The sequence below is a fragment of the Leucoraja erinacea genome, chromosome 11 (assembly GCF_028641065.1).
Source record: "Leucoraja erinacea ecotype New England chromosome 11, Leri_hhj_1, whole genome shotgun sequence".
Classification (NCBI taxonomy): domain Eukaryota; kingdom Metazoa; phylum Chordata; class Chondrichthyes; order Rajiformes; family Rajidae; genus Leucoraja; species Leucoraja erinaceus.
In genome coordinates, this window is record NC_073387.1 from 44,837,613 (window position 1) to 44,858,068 (window position 20,456).

The 20,456-nt window shown below is 43.0% G+C and overlaps 1 protein-coding gene across 4 annotated transcripts in view; it reads right to left on the minus strand.

Moving 5' to 3' along the window:
* Positions 1 to 20,456, minus strand: part of LOC129701738 (CCR4-NOT transcription complex subunit 6-like) — a 68,516-nt gene that overhangs the window by 25,677 nt on the left and 22,383 nt on the right. For all 4 annotated transcript variants that reach the window (XM_055643132.1, XM_055643131.1, XM_055643133.1 and 1 more), the window contains 3 exons: positions 14,259 to 14,344; positions 10,638 to 10,742; positions 10,495 to 10,563 (listed from right to left, as the gene is read on the minus strand). In XM_055643132.1, the coding sequence (XP_055499107.1) occupies positions 10,495 to 10,563; positions 10,638 to 10,742; positions 14,259 to 14,344 (260 nt within the window). The remainder of the gene's footprint in view (positions 1 to 10,494; positions 10,564 to 10,637; positions 10,743 to 14,258; positions 14,345 to 20,456) is intronic.

Below are 20,456 nucleotides of genomic sequence, written 5' to 3' on the forward strand. Positions count from 1 at the left end.
ATTCCGCCCATCGGATGATTGCTTTTACCACATTAATTGCCAGAAGATCTATTTTATTTAAATGGAAAGACTCCAACCCTCCGACCACACTCCATTGGTACTCTGAAATAATATCATGTTTAAATTTAGAAAAACTCAAGAGTGACATTGTTGAACCCTTGGTTAAATTTGATAAGACTTGGGGAAAATTTATTCAACACTTTCACACAACATAAATTGCTCCCTCTCTAACCGTTATAAAAATTATTTTACCTCTATATGGTGGAACGGACTTGACGACAAACAGGCTTAAATTGTTGAAATTTTCAGCTCAGATTTTTTTCCCTTTAGTTTAGTGGGGTTTTGTTTCTTCCTTTTTTCCTTTTTTTTCCCTTCTTTTTATCTTTGTGTTTTTTTCTACATATGTTTTCTTTTAAATACTTAACTATATATACATAGAGACCGTGAGGTCTATATTCAATGTGTATTTTGACATTGGATTCATATTTAGGTATACCTGTTATTAATGTAACCCTGATCCCTATGTATCAATATCCTTGTTATGATTATCATTGGTGGTGGCTGTGGTGGAATGAGCTTCCAGTGAAGGTGGTGGAGGCAGGTTTGTTTTTATCATTTAAAAATAAATTGAATAGTTATATGGACAGGAAAGGAATGGAGGGTTATGGTCTGAGCGCAGGTATATGGGACTAGGGGAGAATACGTGTTCGGCACGGACTAGAAGGGTCAAGATGGCCTGTTTCCGTGCTGTAATTGTTATATGTTATATGGTTATATTATTCTTTTTGTTTTGTTTTTTTGTTTTGTTTTTGTTTTTTGGAAATAAACTAATAAAAAGATTTTAAAAGAAAGAAAGATTTTAATAAAGACCATTTTTATACATTTTGGTTTCACCATGTAGAAATCACAGCAGTTTATATAGTCCCCACCATTTCAGGGCACCATAATGTTTGGGACACAGCAACGTCATGTGAATGAAAGTAGTCGTGCTTAGTATTTCGTAGCATATCCTTTGCATGCAATGACTGCTTGAAGTCTGCGATTCATGGCCAGCACCAGTTGCTGGGTGTCTTCTCTGGTGATGCTCTGTTAGGCATGTATCACAACCATCTTTAGCCTATGCTTGTTTTGGAGCTTGTGCCCTTCAGTTTTCTCTTCAGCATATAAAAGGCATGCTCAATTGGGTTCAGATCGTGTGATTGACTTGGCCACTCAAGAACTGACCATTTTTTAGCTTTGAAAAACTCCTGTTGCTTTAGCAGTATGTTTGGGATCATTGTCTTGCTGTAGAATGAACCGCCAGCCAATGAGTTTTGAGACATTTGTTTGAACTTGAGCAGAGAGGATGTGTCTATACACTTCAGAATTAATTATGCTACTACCATCAGCAGTTGTATCATTAATGAGGATAAGTGAGCCAGTACCTTCAGCAGCCATACATGCCCAGGCCATAACACCCCCACCACTGTGTTTCACAGATGAGGTGGTATGCTTTGGGTTCCTTCACTCCTTCATACTTTGCTCTTACCATCAATCAATCTGATATGTTAATCTTCATCTCATCTGTCCACAAGACCTTTTTCCAGAACTGTGGTTGCGCTTTAAAGTATTTCTTGGCAAACTGTAACCCGGCCATGCTATTTTTGCGGCTAACCAGTGGTTTGCATCTTGCAGTGTGGCCTCTGTATTTCTGTTCATGAAGTCTTCTGTGGACAGTGGTCATTGACAAATCCACGCCTGACTCCCGAAGGGCGTTTCTGTTCTGTCATCAGCTATGGAGGTCTTCCTTGGCCTGCCAGTCCCTTTGCGATTAGTAACTAGTTCCAAACAGTTGATTTTGGTAAGCCTAAGGTTTGGCTGATGTCTAACAGTTTTATTCTTGTTTCTCAGTCTCATAATGGCTTCTTTGACTTTCATGGGCACAACATTGGTCCTCATGTTGATAAACACCAATAAAAGTTTCCAAAGGTGATGGAAAGACTAGGTGCTGAGAGCTCTCATGTACCTGCATAAAGGTGCCCTGAAATGGGGGGACTATGTATAAACACAGCTGTAATTTCTACATGGTGAAATCAAAATGTGTAAAAATACCCTTTAATAAAATCTGACAATGTGCACTTTAACATGCGATTTTTTTTCTATTACAAATCTCAAATTGTGGAGTACAGGGGCAAATAAAATAATGATGGGTCTTTGTCCCAAACATTATGGAAGGCACTGTATCACGAGATCAACCAGGAAACACGACAGCTTGGATCTGGGCGTGGCTAATGAGGCATGTTTATTAATTTACTGCAGAGTAAAAGATCTACCAGGAAGTAGAGATCATAACATGATATAATTTAATATGGTGCAATTTAGTATGCTGACTCTGAGAAGCCGACTATGACCAACCATGGAGAGTATCAAATAATTCAAAATGGAGGGTAAAGTTAGTGGCAGTTAAACAGGAAAAGAAAAATCTGAATCTAAACACAAAAGATAATTGAAGCTGCAAAACTGAGAGCAAACTAGTAAGAAATATAAACAGTAATGACAAGGGCATATATAAAAAAGATCCAAGCCAACTTGGAACAAAGAATGAGATTAAGGAAATTGTTAAGGGATATGGAAATGGCATAGAAGTTTCGAACCAGTTTTTACTAAAGATCATAGAGGGGCGCAAGATAGACCACTCATGCAAAATCCAATGGACTGACGTGTAGTACGCTACGTACACATACATACATAGCACTTGCAACACACGTGCCGTCAGCGCTGCTTCAAGTCGTCAATTACAAGCGGGGCTGAAGGCAGCTGAAATTCTGCCTTTGCAGTACTGCGCATGCACAGCAGCCTTCTGCGCATTGCGCAGCTGAAGCTCCTTGGCGGGTTTTTCAAATATGGATTGTCATTATTTTTAAGAGTATTTTTTAATGTATTACTTTGTGATGACATACAATACAATACAATACAAATTTATTATCATTTGAGCCCCAGTGAGACTCAAACGAAATGTTGTTTCCACAGCCATACAAACAAAGACACTGTCTTACAAACATACACATAATTAAATTCACACAAACATCCATCACAGTGAAGCCACTGTGATGGAAGGCAAAGTCTTTTCTCTCCCCTGTTCTCAATTTCTCTCCCGATGTCCAAGCCCCAGGCGGGTGATGATAAGTCTCACGGCCATTTTAGGCCGCGCGGGGCGATTTACGGCCCCGCTCCCGGTCTGAAAGTCCAAGGTTGGAACCCCCACGGGCGATGGTGAGTCCCACGGCCATGAAGCCGTGCCGGGTGATGTACTGTCCCGGTCCGGGTTGTTCTAACCCCGTGACACCGGCTGGAGAAGTCGCGTTGCGGGAGCTCCGGGAAGCGGTCTCTCTCTCTCCTCCCAGACCCGCGAGCTCCCGATGTCACAGTCCACCGGACCTGCGGCTGCGTTGCTGGAGCCTCCGAGCCCCAGGAGTCGAGTCGCAGCAGCGAGTCACCGCCGCTCCCCACGCTCCGAGGCCGGCCACCCCCGACGATGGTGAGTCCGCAGATCCGCAGCTCCGCAGTCTCCCGAGCCCCCGGGTCGTTCAGGCTGGAGGCCGCTCCACGGTGCTAGGCCCCAACGACAACGGAGACCGACAGGGAAAAAGTCGGGTCTCCCGGACAGGGAAGAGATTTAAACAGTTTCCCCCTCCCCCCGCCCCCCACATTTACACATTTAAAAATACTATTAAAAAACACCAAGCACTACATTTAACTAGACAAAAAATAAAAAAAAGACAGACAGGCTGTAGGGGCCGCTGCAACGGGTGAGTCGCGCCGCCAACGGGTGGTCACGCCTGTGACATTTTGGTTCATTTTCTAAAGAATGTGCCTAAGCAGTCGTTTTCTCAATAATGATCGCTGAGCCAACCTCTGGTCACAGATTGTCAAGCAGAAAAAAGCACTCACTGTCTCAACTCACTGATATCCTCTGTCGATACAATATTACCTTCAACAAAAGGGCTCTTGTAACCTAACCTTTTTTGATGTTGAAAGCCTCCAGGAAGTCCAAATACAGAATCGGCACAGATTTGTCTGGCACCTCCTTTTAATCTGAACAAAATTACAAGAGCACACTTAAGTGGTCTCCGTCTAAAAACCTCTCTCTTGCCACTTGCTGGCCTCACTCATGTCAGCCGCTTCCCGCAAATCCTTAAACTCCGACAGCGGGTTCAAGGGACCAATTGAGGTTACTTGGCTGTGGGAATTTAAGGATTTGTGGGACGCGGCTGACATGAACGAAGCCGGTGAGCGGCAGGTGAGAGATATTCAGTCGGAGAGCACTGCCAGAGGTGAGTGGGGGCCGGCAGAAGGGGCCGTCTGGTCCCGGCGGCCTCACGCAGCCACCCGAGCTACTCTCCCCTCGGCCACAATGCGGTGGCTCTGTGCCCGGAGTGTTGCAAGTGGGTTACTGGCCTGATCCCCGACCCCCTCCTACACTACGCTCCTTCCCTCCCCGCAACTATACCCCGGGCCAGACTCCCCAAACGCTGTGAAAGGAGCTCCCCCCCCCACACCAGGAAATACGGTATTTTAAAACGTATAGCACCAAGAAATGTACTTACCACATTATTGGTGCACGAACTCCATTCTTCTCTCTTTGTTTCCTAAGATACTCTTAAAATAATGACAATCCATATTTGAAAAACCCGCCAAGGAGCTTCAGCTGCGCAATGCGCAGAAGGCTGCTGCGCATGTGCAGTACTGCAAAGGCAGAATTTCAGCTGCCTTCAGCCCCGCTTGTAATTGACGGCTTGAAGCAGCGCTGACGGCACGTGGCCTGCACAGACCTTCGCGTGTTGCAAGTGCTGCGGATGAAAGGCACGGAAAATTATGCCTACCTAAGAGATCGATCTCTTCGCTAGGCATAATTCTCCCATGCCTTTACTATTTATATTTATATTTAACGATTACCATTTCATAATGGTTCGTCAGGCACGTGCCTGATATGTGTGTGTGTGTGTGTGTGTGTGTGTGTGTGTGTGTGTGTGTGTGTGTGTGTGTGTGTGTGTGTGTGTGTGTGTTTATATTATATAAAAAAACATTTAAAAACACATAAACTGTTTCCCCGCAACGCTGATGACAGCAAGTTTAATACAAAAATCAATTCAAACACAGGACATAAGCCATTAAAAGGAAAATTAAAAAAAACATTTAAAAACACACAAACTGTTCCCCCGCAACGCTAATTACACTGTGAGAGGCATAACTGAAGTCTGGTCGGGTTTACTGAAATGGCGGAAGGTACGCTCCGTAGCGTACTACACGTCAGTCCATTGGATTTTGCACAAGTGGCCTATCTTGCGCCCCTCTATGATCATTAGTAAAGGCTGATTCGAAATTTCTATGCCATTTCCATATCCCTTAACAATTTCCTTAATCTCATTCTTTGTTCCAAGTTGGCTTGGATCTCTTTTTTATATATGCCCTTGTCATTACTATTTGAAAAAACCGCCAAGGAGCTTCAGCTGCGCATACGCAGAAGGCTGCTGTGCATGCGCAGTATTGCAAAGGCAGAATTTCAGCTGCCTTCAGCCCGCTTGTAATTGATGGCTTGAAGCAGCGCTGATGGCACGTGGGCTGCACAGACCTCCACGGGTTGCAAGTGCTGCGGATGAAAGGCACAAGAGGGGGGGCGGGGGCAGGGCAGAGGAACAACTCCAGGACTGTTTGGAGTCTGTAGACTGGGCAATGTTCAGGGACTTGGCAATGGACCTGAACAAATATGCCACAGTCGTTACAGACTTCATAAAGAAATGTGTGGAGGACTGCATCCCAACAAGAAGCCTTGGATGAACTATGAGATCCGCACTCTTCTGAAGTCCAGATCACGGGCATTCAGGTCGGAAGATACAGAGGCCTATAAGATATTCAGATATGACCTAGGTAAGGCCATCAAAAAGGCCAAAAGGGACTTCTGCTCCAAGCTGGAGGATGAGACGGATGTTCGGCAACTGTGGCAGGGCTTGAATGCCATCACCTCCTATAAGGTGAAATCAGGAGGCAGCTCAAATGTCAGTGAAACATCACTCCCTGATGAGCTCAATGCGTTTTACACATGCTTTGATAAGGAGAACACTGATTTGCCTTCCCGAGCCCCCATTCACCGTGATGATATTTCCGTCACAGACACAGAGGCCGACGTCAGAACATCCTTCCCCCTGAAGATTCAACCCCCTGTTGAACCCTCGGAAAGTGCCTGGACCTGATGGCATAACCGGTCCCGTTCTAAAAACCTGTGCGGACCAACAGGCTGTGGAATTTTTACAGACCTCTCAACCTCTCACTTCTGAGGTCTGAGGTTCCCACCTGCTTTAAAAAGGCATCAATTATACCGGTGCCCAAGAAGAGCAAGGTGACATGACTCAATGACTATCGACCAGTGGCACTAACGTTTGTGGTGATGAAGTGCTTTGAGTGGTTGATTATGGCACATCTCAACTCCTACCTCGACAACAACCTCGACCCACCGCAGTTCGCTTACCGCCATAACAGATCAACGGTGGATGCGATCTCACGGGCTCTCCACTCTGCTATGGACCGCTTGGACAACAAAAATTCATGTCAGGCTGTTATTCATTGACTACGGCTCGACATTTAATACAATCATCCCCTCCAAGCTGGTTACCAAGCTCTCATTCTCCGCGTATCCCTCTGCAATTGGATCCTCGACTTCCTCATCCACAGACCACAATCTGTCCGTATTGGTGGAAATGTGTCATCCTCAATAACAATCAGCACGGGAGCGCCAACAATCAGCAAGGCTGCATGCGCAGCCCTCAGCTTTACTCACTCTATACTCATGACTGCGTAGCCGGACATAGTGCAAACTCCTTCATCAAGTTCGCCGATGACACCACTGTTGTGGGACGAATCACTGATGGGAACGAGTCAGAGTATAGAAGTGAGATCGACCGATTGACCAAATGGTGCCAGTACAATAACCTGGCTCTCAACACCAGCAAAACCAAGGAACTGATGGTGGTCTTTGGAAGGGGTAGGATACGGACACACAATCCCGTTTATATCAACGGGACGATGGTGGAAAGGGTCAAGAACTTCAAATTCCTGGGCGTGCACATTTCCGAATATCTTTCCTGGTCCCAGCACACTGATGCAATCATAAAGAAAGCACATCAGTGCCTCTACTTCCTGAGAAGACTACAGAGAGTCAGTATGAGGACTCTCTCGAATTTCTACAGGTGCACAGTTGCATCGTGGCTTGCTCCGGCAACTTGAGCGTCCAGGAGCGGAAAAGGGTGCAGAAAGTTGTGACCACTGCCCAGTCCATCATCGGCTCTGACCTCCCCACCATCGAAGGGATCTATCGCAGTCGCTGCCTCAAAAAGGCAACCAACATCATCAACAGCCCACACCATCCTGGCCACGCACTCATCTCTCTGCTACCATCGGGCAGAAGATGTAATAGATCTCGGGCAGGTACAGGAGCCCGAGATCTATTACATCCAGGTTCAGGAACAGCTTCTTCCCCACAGCCATCAGGCTATTAAACTCACCAACAAACAGACTCTGAACTGTAACAGACTATTGCATAATATCTGCTTATTTATGTGTATATTGAACTGAACGGTTCTGTATTTTTGCTTACAATATTATGCTGTGCTCCAGCAAGCAAGAATTTCATTGTCCTATCTGGGACACATGACAATAAATTCTTGACTTGACATGCCATTCGCTTTCTTCACTGCCTGCTGTACCTGCATGCTTACTTTCATAGACTGATGAACAAGGACCCTCAGATCCCATTGTACTTCCTCTTTTCCCAACGACACCATTTAGATAATCTGCCTTCCTGTTTTTTGCTACCAAAGTGAATAACCACATTTATCCACATTAAACTGCATCTGCCATGCATCTGCCCACTCACCCAACCTGTCCAAGTCACTCTGCATTCTCATAGCATCCTCCTCACGGTTCACACTGCCACCCAGCTTTGTGTCATCTGCAAATTTGCTAATGTTACTTTGCATCCCTTCATCTAATTCATTGATGTATATTGTAAATAGCTGCGGTCCCAGCACCAAACCTTGCGGTACCCCACTAGTCACTGCCTGCCATTCTGAAAGGGACCTGTTAATCCCTACTCTTTGCTTCCTGTCTGCCAACCAATTTTCTATCCATGTCAACACTCTACCCCCAATACCATGTGCCTAAATTTGCCCAATAATCTCCCATGTGGGACCTAATCAAATGCTTTCAGAAAGTCCTGGTACACTTACATCCACTAGCTCCCCCTTGTCCAATTTCCCAGTTACATCCTCAAAAAATTCCAGAAGACATCAAGAATGATTTCCCCTTCGTAAATTCACTATTTCATCTTTTATGATTGACTCCAGCATCTTCCCCACCACCGATGTCAGGCTAACGGGTCTATAATTCAGTTTTCTCTCTCCTGCCTTTCTTAAGAAGTGGAATAACATTAGTTACCCTCCAATCCACAGGAACAGATCCTGAATAAAAAGAATATTGGAAAATTATCACCAATGCTTCCACGATTTCTAGAGCCACTTCCTTAAGTACCGTGGGATGCAGACCATCAGGCCCTGGGGATTTATCAGCCTTCAGTCCCATCAGTCTACCCAACACCATTTCCTACCGAATGTGGATATCCTTCAATTTCTCTGTCACCCCAGATCCTCTGGCCACTAGTAGTACATCAGGAAGATTGTTTGTGTCCTATTTAGTGAAGACGGATCCAAAGTACCTGTTCAACTCGTATGCTATTTCCTTGTCCCCATAATAAATACACATTTTTCAGTCTTCAAGGGTCCTACTTTGGTCTTAACTCATGTTTTCCTCTTCACATACCTAAAGAAGTTTTTACTATCCTCATTTATATTCTTGGCTAGCTTACCTTTGTACCTCATCTTTTCTCCCCATATTGCCTTTTCAGTTATCTTCTGTTCTTTAAACAGTACCCAATCCTCTTGCTTCCCACTCATCTTTGCTATGCTGTACTTCTTCTCTTTTATTTTTAATAAAAGAGAAGTATTTTTAATACTTCCCTTGTCAGCCACGGTCACCCCTTACCTCCCTTGGAATCTTTCTTCCTCTTTGGAATGAACTGATCCTGCACCTTCTGTATTATTCCCAAAAATATCTGCCATTGTTGTTCCACTGTCATCCCTGCTAGGGTATCTTTCCAGTTAACTTTGGCCAACTCCTCCCTCATGGCTCCATAGTCCCCTTTGTTTAACTATAACATGGACACTTCCGATTCATCCTTCTCCCTCTCAAATTGTAGATTAAAACTTACCGTATTATGGTCACTACCTCCTAATGGCTCCTTAACCTCAAGTTCCCTTATCAAATCCGGTTCATTGCACAACACTAAATCCAGAATTGCCTTCTACCTGGTAGACTCCAGGCTCCAGTACAAGCTGCTCTAAGAATCCATCACAAAGGCCCTCCACAAACTCCCTTTCTTGGGGTCCAGTACCAACCTGATTTTCCTAGTCTACTTGCTCTAGTCTACTTGAAATTTCCTAGTCTACTTGAAATCTCACATAACAACTGTAGCATTACCTTTATGACTTGCCAATTTTAACTCTGGATTCAACTTGCACCCCATATCCAGGTGTGTGTTTGGGGGCCTGTAGATTAGGGTCATTTTACCCTTAGTTCTATCCATACCGACTCCACAGCTCCTGTTTCAATGTTGCCCCTTGCAATGGACTGAATTTCATTCCTTACGAACAGAGCTACCCCACCCCCTCTGCCCACCTGTCTGTCTTCCCCATAACCTGGAAGGGTGTAGCTCACCAACTCAAGAAGCTCATCGCCAATCAGGACAATGCAGCACACTCAACTGGTATACCTTCACAATTGGTACTTAACGCCGACAATGTGTACGATTCACAACACGCACTGCAGTTACTTACCTGGATTACAACAGTATTTCCATAAATTGCAACATAACTTCAAGATGGCCAAGTGCAGGTGGGGTACATGAATACCACCACTTGCACATCCCCTCCAAGTTGTACATAATTCTAACAAAATACATTGCTAATGCTTCATCATAATGCTTCATCTTTGTTGAGTCCAAGTCCTAGAAACGCTACCCAGAGGAACAGTGGGAGTTACTCCGCCAGAGGCACTGCTGCAGTTCAAGGTGGTAGTTAATCACCACCTTCTGAAAGGCAATACATACTAGTCTCGCCAGTGACTCGCCAGATCTCGAGGTGAAAGAAAACGGTTTCAATGCAGATTTTTGGCTTGCAAAATAGAAGGCAATGGGATGTGTGTGTGTGTGTGTGTGTGTGTGTGTGTGTGTGTGTGTGCGTGTGCGTGTGCGTGTATTTTATTTTACTAATTACTAAAATAGAGGATTAAATTCATGACCTTCTGATCTCAAGATCCACTTTGAAAAGCTTCTAATTGTATTGCAATTGCTAGTTTTTGCTGCACTGAAATTCAACATTTTACATCAATCAAGACAATTTACTTCACCTGAGGGATGTGCCTTCTCTGGTTCTTGTACGACAACCCATGATCGAGGTGGTGGCTGGTCTTGCTGAACTATTAACAAAAACCAAACATTAATTCAATATCATTTGTACAATTAAATAAAAACTGTAGGTTGTGTTACTTACTTCTTTTTGAAGTACCTGCCAAATTATCAAGCAGGTAATTCAGCAGCCTACGTGTTCCATCTGGTTCCTGATGGAGGCTAAGGATTTCTTGTGCCAGAGGGTTGCCTACAAATCATATTAAAGTTTCAGCTAACCAGTTTGCAAATCAATTGTGGACAGCAACTTCATTTGCTATGATTACAAATAATATTTTAACCTCATATACTTGCAGGCTCTTCACTTGATCATACATATTTAATCAATGTGTTACTTTAGTTCAGGCAACCACAACACCTTTTACTTTATTTCTATTTCATCAAATCTATCATGGTTCCAAATAGCCCCTAATAATTAAAAGACGTGTGGTAAATGTAAGCACTCAGACTTAAAAGTAACTTAAACTTAAAAACTCTCCCAGTAATTAATGAACTCGATGGTCTGAAGAACCATGTATTGGAGTGCTATTGTACTTCATCTAATAAAAACATAGGAATATCAGTGAAACAATTTGAAGGCCCGTGTTTTAAGGATTATTAGGCTAAAGTTTAAACAACAATTTAAAGCAAATTTATTTGATAAAATGTGGGGTGGAACTTGAAGGATCCTAACAATAGAATAGAATAGAATAGTTTCTTTATTGTCATTGTAACATGAACCATGTACAACGAAATTTAAAAATGTCAGCCAGTCAGTGCACCATTCAAACATTTCTAAAAGCTAACGATACATACAAGATAAAATATTAAAAGATAAACAACTAAAATAAATATCATGAAAATAGCACGCATAAACACCCAACCCTCCATCCTTCTGTCGATTTCACAGTGTACCACAGTCCCTTAGTATGTATCGCCCCTGCGTTCCTTGGCGGCTACATTTAGTGCTTTTATAGCAGTGGGGTAAAAACTGTTTTTTAGTCTGTTCGTCCTTGTCCTTGTAGATCTGTACCGTCTGCCTGACGGCAACAGTTCAAACAGGGAGTGACCGGGGTGGGAAATAATAATAATAATAATCTTTATTTATATAGCACTTCAACAAAACCAGTATTTGAACCAAAGTGCTTAGATGTGAAATGTCCTTTATGATACTCTGGGATTTTTTGATGCAGCGGGAACTGTGTAAGTCCTCCAAGGTAAGGAGAGGGCAGCCGACAATCCTCTGGGCATTGTCAATGGCCCTCTGGAGTGCTTTCCTCTGAGCCGCTGTGCAGCTGGTGTACCACACGCATACACAGTATGTTAGTATGCTCTCAATGGAGCACCGATAAAAGGACAGCAGCAGTCTCTGAGTGATGTTATTCTTCTTGAGCACCCTCAGGAAGTGCAGTCTCTGCTGGACCTTTTTCAGCAGCGCAGAGGTGTTCACGCTCCACGTCAGGTCCTCCTCAATATGGATTCCCAGGAAGCGGAAATCCGCCACCCTCTCCACACAGTCCCCTCTGATAATCAATGGTACCATGTCCGTTTTATTCTTCCTAAATTAACATTCACTCCGAGCTGATGTCAGGAGACCCGACCTTTTCTCGTCGGGTCTCAGTCGTCGTTGAGGCCGTAACGAGGAGCGGCCTCCAACAGGAAGAGACCGGGGACTCGGGTGTCGACTCACCTCACCGTCGCGGAGCTGGCCGGGTCCGGAGCGGTGGAGGAGCGCTGCTGCTGCTGATGCTGATGCTGTTGCTGCTGCTGATGCTGTTGCTGCTGCTGATGCTGCTGCTGCTGCTGCCGGAGAGTCGGAGGCTCTCTACAGGTCTGTGGACGACGGCGCCGAGCCCACGGCTCCCTGGGGGGAGACCGCTTTTCGGGGCTTCTGCGGCGGCGACTTCTCCCGCCCGAGTTGCGGGGTCGAAGAGCTCCTGGAGCGGGGCCTGACATCGCTGCCCCGCGCGGCTGGAATGGCCGCGGACTCTGCGAGCGCACACCGGGGGCACCAACACCAAGACCCGGTGTGCGACCTCGCACCACCCGGCGTGGCTTCAATGGCCGCGGGACAATCGCCATCGTCAGCCGGGGGCTATGACTTTGACTCTGACATCGGGGGGGGAGAGTGCAGTGGAGAGATACGTTTATTTGGCCTCCATCACAGTTATGTGATGGATGTTTATGTTAAATGTAATTATGTTGTGTCTGGGGTCTATTTGTGTGTTATGTATGGCTGCAGAAACGGCATTTCGTTTGGACCTCCAGGGGTCCAAATGACAAATAAATTGATTCTGATTCTGAGGATTGGACTCGAGTAACAAATTATGACAATCTTGCAATTTTCTCAGGATTAAACAGTTTCCCCAAAAAATGACACCATAACATTTTGGAATATTTAAGCATATGGAACCCTTCACATTGAAAGTCTGATGTCATTTGAGATTTAATTCATTCACAAGATTAACTTTTTAGCATGGTATCTACGTTTTCTGTTTCTCAACCAAAAAAAGAAACCAATCTCTTGCCTACAGATTTAAAAGCAGATTCAAGTAAATGTATGCAGAAGTTGTTTAAAAACAACTGGAATAGCAAGGAATATCGAAGATGGGTCCCGACCCGAAATTGCATCAATCCATGTTCCCCAGGAGTGCTGCCTGACCCGCTGATTTACCCCATCCTTGTGTGTCTTCACTAATATGGTCATTTTAGATCAGATTGAATAATAGCTAAGAATGATAGCAGATTATATTTTAGACTATAGGGCAATAGGCAAGCTTAGTTGCACTGTGCCTCCAAGTCTTTGAACCATTTGTTAATAGGATTAATATAGGACTGTTGAAAAACTTCTCTATTTAACTTATCTAAACCGATCATCATCTTGCAAACTTCTATCAAATCTCCTTTCAAACTTTAACTGATCAGCATCAATTAATTTCCCAAATCTTTATTAACTGGGAATTTATTCAATGTAATGAATACAGCACAATTTTCTTAGTCATTATCCCTCTAAGCTATGCATTCAAATACAATCGGGCAATTCATTTCCCATGTATGTGTGCTGCTCAGTATTCTGCTTATATTATGTTATAACTACCATCTTTAACAATCAGCGGTAAATACAGTTTCTCATCTCCTTCCAATCTCAAAGTCATTACCTCCAAAGTCTGTTCCCTTATTTGCTATCACTTCTATAATTAGCAATCTTGCATCAACACTAAACTAGAAGGCTTGATCTTACTAGTCAACAGGTGACAAACAACAACAGCAATCTTACAAACAAACTACTTGAGAGAATTTACAAACAGAGAAAAAGAGTTTTAAAAGTGAGATGAATACTTAATTATCAATTAAGTCATCAAGTTGTAGAGTCATAGAAACCGGTAGGGTATAGCTTCAATTTACAATCTATTAAACTATGTAGGTCTGTGGGTAGGTGCTTATATTTCTACAATTACAAGAACAGGTTTGGCAGCCTTTTCCTGCCACTCCATCATGTACACCCACACATACAATCAAGTAGCCTACCAACAACCATACTGCTCACACTTTCAAAGCAACCATTTCACAAATTCCAGAAGCCAAATAACAATAGTAAAATTATACTTCACTGGTAATCGATGATATCCAGAATGAAGAAAGGAAAACAAATATATTGTAATACAATAAACAAAAATGTATTTATGAAGAGGATAAAATCGAATTAATTTCATGATGGATATCTTACCTTTCAAACCCAGGGTCTGTAATTGAAACAACTTTCCAAGTTCAAATGGTAGAACCCGTAACAGGTTATTGTTCAAAAGCAGTTCCCTGAATTAATAAAGAGGATTAAAACAGTTCAATACGTGTACAACAAAAGATGTTATGAAAGCTATTTCTCATCTACTTGTGGAAGGAAAACATCTGTTGCTGACAGTTTCTGAATGTGCCAAGGGCACCAGATTACTGAGAGTTAAAAGCATAATAATTTTGCATAACAGATTAGAGAAGAGGCACATAGTTATTAAATGTACAAATCACAGTACATAGAATCAAAATATGCTATTGCATGGCAAATATCTAGGACTAGGACAATTTACTTCTCTTCAGAAACAGCCCCATCCTCAATTGAGAATTTCCCAGAGTTGCATAATAATCACCCCCGAATATTATCACAAAAGGTTAGTCAGTAATTAAAATCAGTAATACCTTCGAAACATTACACCTGGAAGAGATGAGACTCCCTCTAGCAGGCAAAGCAGACCACTTCCAAAAGACGTGGTCTGCATTTATGGAACAATTACAAGCATAAGGTGCAATAGTAATTTTAAAAAAAATAAATGGTACCAGGATCTGGTAACGGGGGGTAATCCTGGTAAAAACACGGTTGGTATATCCTTTTTTGTGGAGTTTTGTGTTATAATAGAGCGATTGTTTCTCCTTTTTTTTCTTTTCCTTCTAGGGTCTATTTCCTTTCTTTACTTCCTTCTCTAACTTCTTCTCTAAGGGGCTTTCTTTTCCCAACACTTTCCTGAACCTTCATGACACTTGCTCACTTTCCTTACTTCTTTTATTTCGACCTTTTTTAAAGCTCGAAAAACGAAGTGGTACAACAAATGTAATATGATATACGTGATGTGTATTACTGTAATTTACTGTACTTCTAATAAAAAATTAAAAAAAAAAAAAAAATTTTAAAAATCAGTAATACCTTTTTAAAAAAACTATATAATTGTTAAGCCCATGCCAAGCATTGTTCCTGGCCTCAAAAGGCAACAAATTGAACTGTTCATGTTTTATTTCAGCATTTAGCCAGAACTATTTAACATTTTTAATTTTTCTCAAGAGTTTAAATGTATTTTTGCTCTCTTGTACTTTAATCCAATCCAATCTTTCATTCTTCATCATTACACCAAATTACACCTCCATTGAACTTCTGATTCTCTCAAACTTTATTTACAACTTCATATTTTCTTCTTGCAGAAGTAGTGGTCATTTGGCCCATCTCGTCTACGCCCGCTCTAAGCAATCCCAGTTTTCCACTCATTTTTCTATAATCTATTTTCCCAGAAAAACAAAATATAGATTTGGAGATGGAGAAAAACAGAAAATATACAGACCACATTCATGGAAAGAAAAACATGTGGTTTTCAGGACAATAATATTTCACCAGAGCTTTTTCCTCAACTCAGTGCCTGTCATTACGTAAATGGCTGTTTCATATCTATATTACTAAATCTCTGATCTTGACCGCTTTTGGCCCACTGTGCTGCGATTTCTGACAGAACGCCGCCACCTACGGCCGTCATTTTTGGCCACCTCACTCAGAGCCCCCCTCCGCCTTACGGGTGCGGAGGATTTTCCCCATCTATGACAAATCAGGGAGATATTAATGTTTTTTAAAAATTCACAATTCTCCCTGCTGCCCATACTGGAGGGAGGGGGAGGGACTATAAAACCAGGAAGTGGTGTGCCTCACTCACCCTCTGCAAGATGGATGAAGCCAAGGGTCACGTCTCTCTGAGCTCTGAATAAAACTGAACAAATGTCTACACAATTGTGAGTACCCTTAATGTGGTTTGAAGTAAAAAGGCACTGCCTGCAAATGGTTGTTTGGGTGCTTTGGCTTGAAGTTGAAAGGCACTACTTACTGCAAATGGTGGCTTGAGTGCTTTGGCTTGAGGTTGAAAGGCACTACTTACTACAAATGGTGGCTTGGGTGCCTTGGCTTGAAGTTGAAAGGCACTACTTACTGCAAATGGTGGCTTGGGTGCTTTGGCTTGAAGTTGAAATGCACTATTTACTGCAAATGGTGGCTTGGGAGCTTTGGCTTGAAGTTTAAAGAAAATCACCATTCTCTCTGCTGCACCTGCTGGAGGGAGGGGGAGGGACTATAAAACCAGGAAGTGGTGTGCCTCACTCAGTATCTGCCAGATGAATGAAGCCAAGGGTCACATCTCTCTGAGCTCTGAATAACATTGAACAAATGTATACACAGCTGCGAGTACCCTTAATGTGCTTGGAAAATGAAAATATGGTTTGTTTGAAGTAAAAAGGCACTGCCTACAAATGGTTGTTTGGGTGCTTTGGCTTGATGTTGAAAGGCACTACCTACTGCAAATGGTGGATTGGGTGCTTTGACTTGAAGTTGAAAGGCACTACTTACTGCAAATGGTGGCTTGGGTGCTTTGATTGAAGTTGAAGCACTACTTACTGCAAATGGTGGCTTGGGTGTTTTTGTTTGAGGGTTGAAAGGCACTACTTACTACAAATGGTGGCTTGGGTGCCTTGGCTTGAAGTTGAAAGGCACTACTTACTGCAAATGGTGGCTTGGGTGCTTTGGCTTGAAGTTGAAATGCACTATTTACTGCAAATGGTGGCTTGGGAGCTTTGGCTTGAAGTTTAAAGAAAATCACCATTCTCTCTGCTGCACATGCTGGAGGGACTATAAAACCAGGAAGTGGTGTGCCTCACTCAGTGTCTGCCAGATGAATGAAGCCAAGGGTCACGTCTCTCTGAGCTCTGAATAACACTGAACAAATGTATACACAGCTGTGAGTACCCTTAATGTGCTTGGAAAATGAAAATATGGTTTGTTTGAAGTAAAAAGGCACTGCCTACAAATGGTTGTTTGGGTGCTTTGGCTTGATGTTGAAAGGCACTACCTACTGCAAATGGTGGATTGGGTGCTTTGACTTGAAGTTGAAAGGCTCTACTTACTGCAAATGGTGGCATCAAGTTGAAAGGCACTACTTACTGCAAATGGTGGCTTGGGTGCTTTGGTTGAAGTTGAAGCACTACTTACTGCAAATGGTGGCTTGGGTGTTTTTGTTTGAGGTTGATAGGCACTACTTACTGCAAATGGTGGCTTGGGTGCCTTGGCTTGAGGTTGAAAGGCACTACTTACTGCAAATGGTGGCATGAAGTTGAAAGGCACTACTTACTGCAAATAGTGGCTTGGGTGTTTTGCTTGAAATTGAAAGGCTCTACTTACTGCAAATGGTGGCTTGGGAGCTTTGGTTTAAAGTTGCCAGTCACCGCTTACTGCAAATGGTGGCTTGGGTTGTTTGGCTTGAGGTTGAAAGGCACTACTGAATGCAAATGGTGGCTTGGGAGCTTTGGTTTAAAGTTGACAGACACTACTTACTGCAAATGGTGGCTTGGGAGATTTGGTTTAAAGTTGAAAGGCACTACTGACTGCAAATGGTGGCTTAGGTGCCTTGGCTTGAAGTTGAAAGGCACTACTTACTGCAAATGGTTGCTTGGGTGCTTTGCTTGAAATTGAAAGGCACTACTTACTGAAATAGTGGCTTGGGTGCTTTGTCTTGAAGTTAAAAGGCACTACTGCAAATGCACTTTCTTCCTGTTTGCACTGTATATTGATTTTAGATAAAACACTACCACTTCCGGCAGTCACTACCACTTCCGGCAGTGATTTTTGGCCATCTTACTCAGTCCCCCCTCCGCTGAGCAGGTGCAGAGAATTCTTCCCATCAGTGAAAAATAAGTGTTATTAGTGTTTAAAAAATGTTGAGAATCTCTATCCTGTCATTCACGCCCTGAAAGCCACACCTTTTCTGGTGGGAGGGGGAGGGGTTATAACACCCGGAAGTGTGGGTGTGGCTCGGTCTCTGCATGATGGGGGAGGGAGAGGTCATGACTCTGTCCGAGCTGTAAATCAACTGAACACACTGAATGTCTACTGAACTGTGGGTTTGGTGTTTTGTGTGATTTTATGGTGGTTTCACCCTGCATGAAATGGTATGAAGCTGCATTTGAATTTGGTGGCCTTGCACCCTGCTTGAAGTGGAATGAAACTGCACTTGAATTTGGCGGCCTTTCATCCTGCTCATAGTGGTAAGAAACTGCACTTGAATTTGGTGGCCTTGCACCCTGCTTGAAATGGAATTTCAAGGAATAGTCATGAGTCAACTGCCAGCCCACCAGCCGTGAGTGAGCTGCCAGCAGATCAGGCTTGAAGGACTGAGCTGCCACCCCAAGAACCCATACCAGCACTCCAGAAAGCCCCCCCACTGGCCACCAATATTGGAATTGGTGGAATATTGCTTCGGGGGACCAGCCCTCCCGTGTGAACATGGGACACCACGGGTTCCACTTAGTCTAGTGTTTTCTATTTTCATTCAATTCCAACAGTTTTCCCAATATATTAGATGCCTGTACCTTCAGTTTTGGCAGCAATTGTCGGCAAACAAACAATCAATTCAATTTAAATCATTGAAGAAAATGCTACCGCTGTTCAGTCATTATTGAGCAAGTTTATACAAATAACAATTACTACATGGTGTTCAAGTTGCAATCCTCAGTTGCTCCTTGCTGAAAAGGTGAATATGAAATGCAACAATCACCTGTTTCATACTGCCTGCACAGTGAAGAAACAACTCCAAAAACTTGCCAATAATTATGCAGAACAGCACCAGAAATAGAAGGCTGCCATTGGGCTCATCAAAATAGCAAGAGAGATGTATCCTTGACCATGTATTTCTTCAGTTTTAAGAAAGCAATTGAAATCGCCAAAAAAGAAAGACAAGATGGGGTGTACAGAAAGGGGGGGGGGGAAACAAGAGACAGACATGGATTTTCAATCTGCTAACTGGAAGCAGACAGTGTAAATCATTATTTTGTTTGATTATCAATCCATTTGGAAAGTACATGACAGAGTTAAAGCAGCATGATTTTAGACATTTCCATTAACATTCAATGGAGGTCAGGAAGAAGTTGAGTGAAACATTGAAATATGAATGATGATATCAATTTTTGCAAAACTTGAAACCGAGAACATTTTGCTCATGACTAAAATGTTAAGAACCTTCATCTAAACTAACAATCCTAACTCACCGATCGATATTGGCTCTATTACGTTTGTTTTAATTCATTCATTTCAAAATTCTTCCATACGCTCCCTACCTCTAGACACTTTGATCCACAAATCACCATCTCCTCCAGCCCCAGGTGACACATAATTAAACAAGCAGGTTCAACAAACATCTTCATCTTAACACTGGCTGGTTCCAAATTGAGGGTGTTAAAGACAAGGCTGTAACATTCACTATTTTAAACCAGATGCACTTTGCTAATAAAACCACCTTGGCTTCCTCTCTATCTCCACCATCATGGAAGTCAGTCTGCAGCTAATTCAATTCACTACAGGTGATATAAAATAAAAGTTAAGAGTACTAGGCAAAGGTTTTAAGACCATTCAGATTACAGCAGTAAAAACCTATGGTCACGAAGTAACCACAACAAAACAATCGCCCAGTCTGCGTTTGGTCTTACCGATGTATAAGAGCCCACATCTTGAACAAGTTGGAGGAGATGCAAGTGAACCTCTGCCTAACCTGAAAGGACTGTCGATGTCCCTGGACAGAGTCAAGGGAGGAAGTATAGCGACAGGTGTTGCATCTTCTACGGTTGCATGGGGAAGGTACCAGGGGAGGGGGTGGTTTGGGTGGGAAGGGATGAGTTAACCAGGGAGTTGCAGAAACGGGTGGAGGTGGGAAAATGTGACTATAAGTGAGATCCCAATATTCCCCAGGGCAGCAGTGGTCCCAGAATATGACTCACTACCACATTTTCAACGGGTGCTTCAGGAAGGGCAAGTAAAAAGGTATAATTTTTTCTGAGGAATATATAGGTCTGAGGAAAACAATGAACATTTAAATATAAGAGCCAATCATTTAGACATGTACCCAAATATTTTTAAACATAGAACACAGTGCAGGAACAGGTCCACAATGTATGTGCCAAACATGATGCAAACAAATCTTATCTGCCTACGCATAATCTAATCCCTCCATAACCGCAGAACGATCCAATGAATCAAATTGCCAATTAGAGTCCAGCACTTTGGATGCTTTGCTATTTAAAATATAATGTAATTTAATGCCAGATTCTATTCTTTAACAAATGCTTGTTTTAAATATTT